The sequence below is a fragment of the Epinephelus lanceolatus genome, chromosome 11 (genome assembly GCF_041903045.1).
Source record: "Epinephelus lanceolatus isolate andai-2023 chromosome 11, ASM4190304v1, whole genome shotgun sequence".
Taxonomy (NCBI): Eukaryota; Metazoa; Chordata; class Actinopteri; order Perciformes; family Serranidae; genus Epinephelus; species Epinephelus lanceolatus.
The window spans coordinates 13,206,233-13,215,810 of NC_135744.1; the positions used below are offsets into that span (position 1 = coordinate 13,206,233).

General features: G+C 40.2%; 1 protein-coding gene across 1 annotated transcript; it reads right to left on the minus strand.

The window, feature by feature from the left end:
- Nucleotides 1-2,550: 2,550 nt before the first annotated feature.
- Nucleotides 2,551-6,532, minus strand: alkbh4 (alkB homolog 4, lysine demthylase). Its single transcript, XM_033637570.2, has 3 exons — nt 6,402-6,532; nt 4,880-5,068; nt 2,551-4,498 (listed from the first exon to the last, which is right to left on the minus strand). Exons 1-3 carry the CDS (start codon nt 6,516-6,518, stop codon nt 3,977-3,979), a joined length of 828 nt encoding a protein of 275 aa, XP_033493461.1. The 5' UTR covers nt 6,519-6,532; the 3' UTR covers nt 2,551-3,976.
- Between the last annotated feature and the right edge of the window lie 3,046 nt (nt 6,533-9,578).

Below are 9,578 nucleotides of genomic sequence, written 5' to 3' on the forward strand. Positions count from 1 at the left end.
AAAAAGACTGTGTGTACACTGGACGCGACGCAGCTAGCTAACAAGCTACATCTGAAAAGCCTCTTCTCACTTTAACTCCGTCGCCAGATAAGAGCTGAGGACATACTCGTTGTGTTGCTATGTCTGCTGCCAGAGAGCCAGCGACCTCCTCCTGGCGACGGCAACTTAAAGCCCCCTGAGAAATGGGACCGGCTTGTAATAAAGTCGGGGCGTTAATAAGCCTCATAGAGCGATCAACAAACAGGTTAAGCAGCAGTTCAGCCAACGAAAAGCCAGCAGAGTAAACACGGATGTCCGGCTGCGGCCTTCAAAATAAAAGCATCACCAATGAACATGCAAATAAAAAATAAGACAAAGTAGGTCTCAGACAGGTGTGTGTGTTGATGGAGGAAGTATTCTGATAACTGAATAAACTAAATACAGCACAAGGCCAGATAAAGTCCTGCACTAAGAGCAGTGCTTACATGTAAGGGACTGTTCTTTATTTAACTGAAGACAGGGGTGGCTGGGTGTGAGGTCTTTTTACCCTCCCCAAAGCCACAAATATTTTTCCTTGGGCCTCCCTGAGCAGTGTTGGGCAGTAATGCAAGGAGGAATTTAAACTTCTGCGTTGATTCAATGCCATACCTACAGCATAGGCTCTGCGTTGACATAGTGCTTCTTTGATATGTGTAAATGTTTGAAATTGTCTTAAGCCATGTGTAATATGTGTTTAATGTGTGTTTAATATGTGTTTTGAATCAACTAAACTTTACAGCACTTCACAGAAACCCTGCCGCTGACTAGTGTTTTGGAGGTGTAACTGCAGAGTGACACAGACACAACCCTGCACAAGTATAAATGCTCACAAGATCACAGGCCGTGTGCGTAGGCTAGACCTGAACTTTTTACTTTCTAATTAACAGCGTCTCAGCTTGTTACTGTTGCTAAAATTGCTCAAATTTGTTGCCATATTAAACTACAAACATTATTAATCATAAATAAACAAGTTTAAGCCATAAAATGTGATCAACAGGTCTAAGTTAAGTAGAATGAAGTATAAGGTCAAGTAAACCAAAAATGTGATGTCCTCATATGAGGACAGAGGGTCTCAAGAGGATATTACTTTCTCCAGTAACTTATTACTAAAAACTCGTTACAATGTTACTTTTCTTATCACATCACTACTGACATGAAATACAACAGTCACAACAGCGGACTCATTTTAGTGATCGTCGTGCTGTGCAGGCACATCACAAAGCAGCAAGGTAGTTTGGAAGATGGAAACACTTATTTTAGCGGCTGGAAATATTCCCATTTCTTTGATTTTGTCGGGAGGAAAGATGACAAGAACACTGTTGCTGCAGATAGTTGGACAAAAACTCTTTCCACTGTGAAAAACACGTTGTCAAACGTCCGCTCTGAAACATACGACCGGCAGCACAACAACGTGAAGCTCCAGGAAATATACCCTACCATAGGTGAGCCCTCCTCGCCCGTTGATGTTGGCTGTAGCGCTACACTGGCTAAACAACCCAAACTGGATTTTACTCGTGGGCAGCTGTAGCTACAAAGAAATGATTAAGCTTGTAGTTGGATATGTGGTGGATGAAATGTTGCTCCATGTGTTTCAGGCAGAACCTTGGGAAAATACCGGTCACAGGCAACTAAAGACCCCCAGCTATCTAGCCTTTCACACAGAGGCACACATCTGAAGTAATATAACAAGTAGTTTTACAAACAGTTGGCAGGGAGTAATGAGTAAAGTAATATTTTTACTTTTTAAAAGAGTAACAAATAATGAGTAATGCATTACATTTTTAGAGGAACAAGCCCAACACTGTCTCTGAGTGATTTGATGGAATGCATGACCCTACCTCCAACATAAAGTAGTTATTAGATTTTAAAAACTTACCCTTTGTTTTCTGTTTGCAAGTTAAAGGCAGATTTAGAAAGTTTTTTAGCAGCTGGAGGTGGCTTTTTATTGTTTTTAATGAAAATAAAGATTTCTACTGGCTATTTTTGCATTGCTATGTGCCTCGCGTTTCTGGCCCAGTGCACACTATTATGACGGGCCGTAGTGTGCCCTAGTTACTAGGTATGAAATACACACAGAGTTTTATAAATCACACACAGGACGTAAATATACTATTTAGTGGAAGCTTTATTGTCTTCACAATTTATTGTTTCTTATCTGTGAAATTAAGTAAATGAAATCTTTACTTCCACTGAGGGAAATAAGGGTTTCAGCTTACAGGAGGTCTGCATTGCCATGACATGCAATTACATTTAGGGAGGTGCACATCAGGCCACAGCATAGAGTACGCGTCTCCTCAGAGCCTACAGCGTAGATATGATGTTGATTGATGCATAAGTATAAATCTCACTTAAAAGTTGAAGATGAAATCCTGGAGTTGAAAATGGGTTCTAATGGATTATAATAAATGGTGTAATTGGTGTAAAAAGCTGTATGTTGGGATGAAATCTCTGACACCCCTGTTTCCAGTCACAACTGCAGGAAAAGTAAGTATGCATTCTGCATAACAAAACAAGGTGAGGTTGAGCGTGTATGAAAAAAATGTTTTTCTTTATTAAAGACAGAGATGATAAAGATAAAAGTCTGCAGAAAAATACAACGGACCAATTAAATGAAGCCAGTTATGACATAGAAGGACGATTGTTATTCAGGACTGTGTCAGGTGACAGATCCTTTGAGTTTTTTAATTCCATTTTCATGCATTATAGATTTGTTTACAAGGCAGGTAACCAAAATATTAATTTAATGTGATCACTAGTGCAGAATATTTGTCTGTATGTGGCATCAACAACAGTAACAACCGCATAGATGAAGGACAGTAGGTCTGAAACATATCAAGTATTAACTACATTTATATAACTCTATTTGATAGACATTTGGGTATAAACTTTGATTTATCAAGGCACCAAAGAAGTCTGTACCTCCTCCTCTGGTATTAAGGCCAGGACACACCAAGCTGACGGTCGGTCATCGGTCAGGGTTAGGCAGTTGATGAGCGTCTGTCGCCCTAATCAATGCAGTGTGTCCCGCACCGTTGTCCCTCGTCTGCTTTTTCTGGGGGGCAATTCAGCATGTTGAATCAAGAAGGTATAACTGTAGCTGGAGCAGCTACATGACTCACCCACCATACCTACACGTCAGTCCACGATCCTTCGCTCCTTGGCCCACAATCAAAAGTCCCGACAAATACGCTAGTTAGCAATTAGCTCGCCATGAAGTATTAGATTTTAAAGAGAGGTGGTTAGGGTTAGGGTATGTTAAGGGTTACATCTCGTCACTGCTACAGTGAATTATGTCCTCATTTATAATAAATTATGAAGTGGATAACTGCTACTTTTGGCTTCATATTTATTCACAACAACGTGAATTGTAGCACTGTTCAGATAATAGTCAATGGTTTTTAGGGGCGTGTCATGTACACTACAAATTAAATGTGTCTGCAGCTGTACATGTCTGTTAAATCGGAGATGTCGGAGCCGGTCGGTGAATGAAATCCCTCACAGTGAATGAGAAGAGAAATGGAAGTGAGGAAAGTAAACAAAGGGCTAAAGTCAAGAGGGAGTGAGACCAAAACAAAGTTGTTACATATGGTCAGATTATTTTTTAGTCACTGAGCTCTTTAGCAGAAATGTTTCCTGACAGTTTGTGTTATCATTCACTGAAGCACGGTGCATTAGATTTTGTTGTAAATGTGCTAACTGGCTAACTAGCATCAAGACGGTCCGATTTCCCTTTTTTGATGACGAATACAGACCACCACTGTCTGCTGGTGTGGAGAGTAATTTCCTGTCACGCAGGTGCAGAACGTATGTGCTGGTTGACAGTCAGCTGTAGTCTTTGTAGTTTCATGTGCAACTTGTTGGCTGAGACAAAGCAAAGTCTGGCAACGCAGCGAGGGGCCTTTGTCGCCGCTAGTTCTCTGAAGTCATTTTGGTGTGTCTGGGCCATTACAACCTTCCCTTATATTGGAGTTCCTTGAAAGCTCAAAGAAATGTTCAACAGCTGAGCCCCCAGTTCTGCCTGCTGCCCTCCAGGTAGGAACTCTGCAGACAGCTCTCTGTAGGTGCTGCAAACTCTACGCTCCTGAACGTCGTGCCTGTGAATGGCATGTTTCCATCTGTGCCTCGCTTCGCCGTATAACACCACTAAAGATCTGCAAGGAAGACGCACAGCCACGCTGACTTCCTCTGTCAGTCCCAGCTGTGGTAGACCCTGTTCGAGCGACATAGTAAGTGTAGTGTCTGATAACATGTTGATCGTGACCAGGCGCTCCCCCCACAGCCAGGAGTCATCTAGGTGTGGATCGATGGCAGAGCCTCGCTGAGGGTGGTAATCCAGATTGCACTGCTCCACTGGTTGAAAGTCTGCTAGACTTGGCTCTTGGTGCATTCGGAGCACTAGTGCTTGGCTCAGAGGAGGCAGTCCACTGAAGCCACCAACACGCACTTTCCTTTTCTTGAAGTTAACTTTCGGGCCAAAGTCCTGCAACGATATGAGAGAAAACTTTTGTTAATGCATCAGAATATTGTAATAATTACAATAATCACTGTGGGATATTCACACTGTCGACTGTTTTATTTCCACAAACTACTGTAGTCTTGCTAAACAAAAGGTACACTGGAATCAATGTCACATTGCACCTACTTGGTCAGTAATGGGCTCAGTGGGTCCAAAACTAATTTACAAGTATTACAGTTTAAATCGCCCAAAGCCAGTACGACAGGTTTGTAACACTGTGACCAGTAAACACGCTATTTATGAAGCCCTCGTTCTCTTGTCATTGGGAAGCATGACCCTAGAAAACCAAATACAAAGAACACATTTGGTCATGTTGTATGTGCACACGGATAACATGTGGTCCACCTGTTTCCTTCGGCCAGACTGGGACTCATTCCACACATCCTGGTCCATCGCGCTTATCAGGTTTTTCTCCTCCTCCTCTGATATGAAGTTCTCCCACAGGAAGACACCAGGAAAGGGGAAGGATGCAGCCTCGGCATCCTTGGGAACTGCAAGCCTAGTCTCGGGATCGTAGAGGAAATGATGCACAATCTTCACAGACAAAAACAAAGTAATAATAGTGTCAGGTCGACTCTATGTTCATTATATTACTGATGTCGTCATTTGTGACAACGAGACACAACTGCAAACACAATAAGGATATTTAGGGTGCATTATGAATCGCATACTTTTTCTTTTAGTAGGTACTGCAGCTGCTCTTAAAAAAGTATGTACTGTTACATCCAGTATGCACACAATCAGGATAGTACTGCATCATAACATTACGTCCTGAACTTTGACCCGCTTGCTTTTTTTATCCGATGAGATCAATCCAAGTGTGTGTAGTTTAACTTTAAAGTTCTAACTGCACAGATTGTAGATTCTACTATTTTATATTCGCAACAGTGAAATTACATCTGCAGTTCTCTTTTAGTTATGTCCTTTTGTTGTTTGTAATATTTATGATTATTTTGTTCACCTAAACAATCAATATTCCTGTTATTACTAATTGACTGGTCATCAGTTACTCAAATGCGCTGTCATCCATCATTGCAACTTCTGAGAGCTGTCAATCAGTTGTCATATTTTTGCAGGTCAGTTGATGTGACATATCGTCGCTTGTGCAGAGGATTGTGGGTAAGAGCAGACAGAAAAGCATGCTGGCTTGCAGACTGCAAAATCGGACTGAATGTAGTGGAACATTCTCAGCGTGTCTACAGATATTGCTATATAGGGTTGCAGCAATATACTGGTGTCAAGATATACTGTGACATTTGCTTATCTACGATATTGCAAAAAATGCAACTGGATATGAATCTCCCGTTTATTTATCTTTATTTTAGTTATTTTCTAAGGGGAGACTTTTTACACAAACGTCCATTAACAAAATAGTTTCAGGTTTCAGTTTCAGTTATACAACATTTGTTCAACCAACAACAACCCTTCAGTTTTCATTCCTTTAATTAATGACCAGTCTAACTGATAATAATATAAATTCTGTAATACCGTGAAACCGCGATATTATCTGAGATGGTTATTGTACCATGCCTCACTTATTAGCATAAAGTAGCATAAAGTGAAAATACTCGAGCAAAGTACAAATACCTCAAAATGTACTTTGTTACTTTCTATCACTGACTAAATGTACAGAAACGCGAGAGGCTGGTAGTTAGCGAAAGACGTTATGAAGGCGTAATAACGACAAAATACTGTAACAACTAATCGAATAACTTTTTGAGAGCTCGTGAAATGTCCTGCGAGGGTACCCGTAGCTGTATTTGAGTGGCGCTAGCAGTAAGTTAGCCAGCTAGCAGAGAGCAGCAGCTGCGTCTGTTTCCGGCTGATAAAAACAATATAACATCAGTTTTCAGTCAGACATGTTTACCTTCAGTTCATTCGCTTCCTGTATTCCTTTCTCCTTCACGTCTTCACACCTGAGACACCGCCGGATGCCTTTACAGGCACATGAAGTCACACCGTCCCTGTTGTCAGGAGTCATCATCTTCCTGCATCTTCTTCTTCTAATTTTGGTTTTAATGTAGCGAACCTGTGGGAACAGATAAACACCGCCACCTAGCGGAATGCATGGTCTATCACCCACACAAACGGTTGGAATTAGATTTAAAAGATAAACTGGAGCAGGACCTGGCTCTTAGAAATATTTTATCTCAAATAAATAGTATATATGTATAAATACACCCTGCCAGTTGTCCTAATGCCAAATTTACAGACACTGATACTTCTGCTCCTTTTGTAAACATTATATAGAAACTATTTCTCATCTGTTTTAATGTGAAATCTGTAATCTCGCTTCTTTGAAACCTCCTATTAAGATTCACTCCTTTATTATTTGTTATGGTAATAATCAAGATAATAGAGCTCTTGAATATCTAAATAATTTTGGTATTCTAAATGCTTTTTTTAAAAAAAAATTTTTTATTTTTTTTACTCACAAACAGAAATTCTGTCAGTCACTTCCTGAATTTTTAAAGGATTTAAAGCTTCTCTCAAATCATTGGGTTTTTTTCTTTTGGAAAATTATGCAACTTTATGCTTGTACCCCTGTTTATCTTTTTTCTTTCAATGTTTTGTCTGTATGTTTATTGTTATGTAACTGTCTTGAAACACCGTTATTTATACTCTTCACATTTACCTATTTGGTTTTATTTTACAACAGATAAGACTTTCTAATTCCACACCAGGGAAATATACCTGTTACAGCAGCTCAAGAGTCAGAAGCAATAAAAACAAGGATAAGATTATTACAAAAATACAAGATAATAGATAACAAATAAAATCAAATTTATATACACTATGTACCTACCTTTCACTTGTATAGATTCTGTATGTTCATGGTTAATAGCTGCACAGGGTGACTGAAATACGCTGATAGTGTGTTGTATATTTACTATAAATATATAGAAATATAGCCTGTAAATGTTATTGCACAGTGGTGATAAATATTGCACAGTAGGAAATTGTTCAGGCATGTATCACAGTATGATAGGGATGCACGATGTTGGAGTTATGATATCCGATAATGCCGATGTATAACAATGTCTCTGGCCGATAACCAGTAAACGATATATCCACTTTTTTCCCCACCTAATTTTAGTGATCATCAAGTCTCAAATCTCTTCATTTATGGTGCAATAAGAAAAAGCATGTTGTCCCATTTCGATTCAGAGTTCATTTTAAAGCCAATATTGGCTGATACCAATGACATGCCGGTATTATTGTGCTTACAGTACAGTATATACAGTACAGGCCAAAAGTTTGGACACACCTTCTCATTCAATGTGTTTTCTTTATTTTCATGACTATTTACATTGTAGATTCTCACTGAAGGCATCAAAACTATGAATGAACACATGTGGAGTTATGTACTTAACAAAAAAAGGTGAAACAACTGAAAACATGTTTTATATTCTAGTTTCTTCAAAATAGCCACCCTTTGCTCTGATTACTGCTTTGCACACTCTTGGCATTCTCTCCATGAGCTTCAAGAGGTAGTCACCTGAAATGGTTTCCACTTCACAGGTGTGCCTTATCAGGGTTAATTAGTGGAATTTCTTGCTTTATCAATGGGGTTGGGACCATCAGTTGTGTTGTGCAGAAGTCTGGTTAATACACAGCCGACAGCCCTATTGGACAACTGTTAAAATTCATATTATGGCAAGAACCAATCAGCTAACTAAAGAAAAACGAGTGGCCATCATTACTTTAAGAAATGAAGGTCAGTCAGTCCGGAAAATTGCAAAAACTTTAAATGTGTCCCCAAGTGGAGTCGCAAAAAACATCAAGCGCTACAACGAACCTGGCACACATGAGGACTGACCCAGGAAAGGAAGACCAAGAGTCACCTCTGCTTCTGAGGATAAGTTCATCCGAGTCACCAGCCTCAGAAATCGCAAGTTAACAGCAGCTCAGATCAGAGACCAGATGAATGCCACACAGAGTTCTAGCAGCAGACCCATCTCTAGAACAACTGTTAAGAGGAGACTGCGCCAATCAGGCCTTCATGGTCAAATAGCTGCTAGGAAACCACTGCTAAGGAGAGGCAACAAGCAGAAGAGATTTGTTTGGGCCAAGAAACACAAGGAATGGACATTAGACCAGCGGAAATCTGTGCTTTGGTCTGATGAGTCCAAATTTGAGATCTTTGGTTCCAACCGCCGTGTCTTTGTGAGACGCAGAAAAGGTGAACGGATGGATTCCACATGCCTGGTTCCCACTGTGAAGCATGGAGGAGGAGGTGTGATGGTGTGGGGGTGTTTTGCTGGTGACACTGTTGGGGATTTATTCAAAATTGAAGGCACACTGAACCAGCATGGCTACCACAGCATCCTGCAGCGACATGCCATCCCATCCGGTTTGCGTTTAGTTGGACGATCATTTATTTTTCAACAGGACAATGACCCCAAACACACCTCCAGGCTGTGTAAGGGCTATTTGACCAAGAAGGAGAGTGATGGAGTGCTGCGGCAGATGACCTGGCCTCCACAGTCACCGGACCTGAACCCATTCGAGATGGTTTGGGGTGAGCTGGACCGCAGAGTGAAGGCAAAGGGGCCAACAAGTGCTAAACACCTCTGGGAACTCCTTCAAGACTGTTGGAAAACCATTTCAGGTGACTACCTCTTGAAGCTCATGGAGAGAATGCCAAGAGTGTGCAAAGCAGTAATCAGAGCAAAGGGTGGCTATTTTGAAGAAACTAGAATATAAAACATGTTTTCAGTTATTTCACCTTTTTTTGTTAAGTACATAACTCCACATGTGTTCATTCATAGTTTTGATGCCTTCAGTGAGAATCTACAATGTAAATAGTCATGAAAATAAAGAAAACGCATTGAATGAGAAGGTGTGTCCAAACTTTTGGCCTGTACTGTATATGTATATGAAATATATGGATATGTTCTTATAAACGTGAATATGTATGATTTCTATGTATAATTAATGTTATAAACCGTGACAATGTATATTGATTCTTTAATATTTAAATATCTAAAGTACTAGTGTTAAACACTGTAGCATAATGCACATTCTGTTTTTATTTTAATGT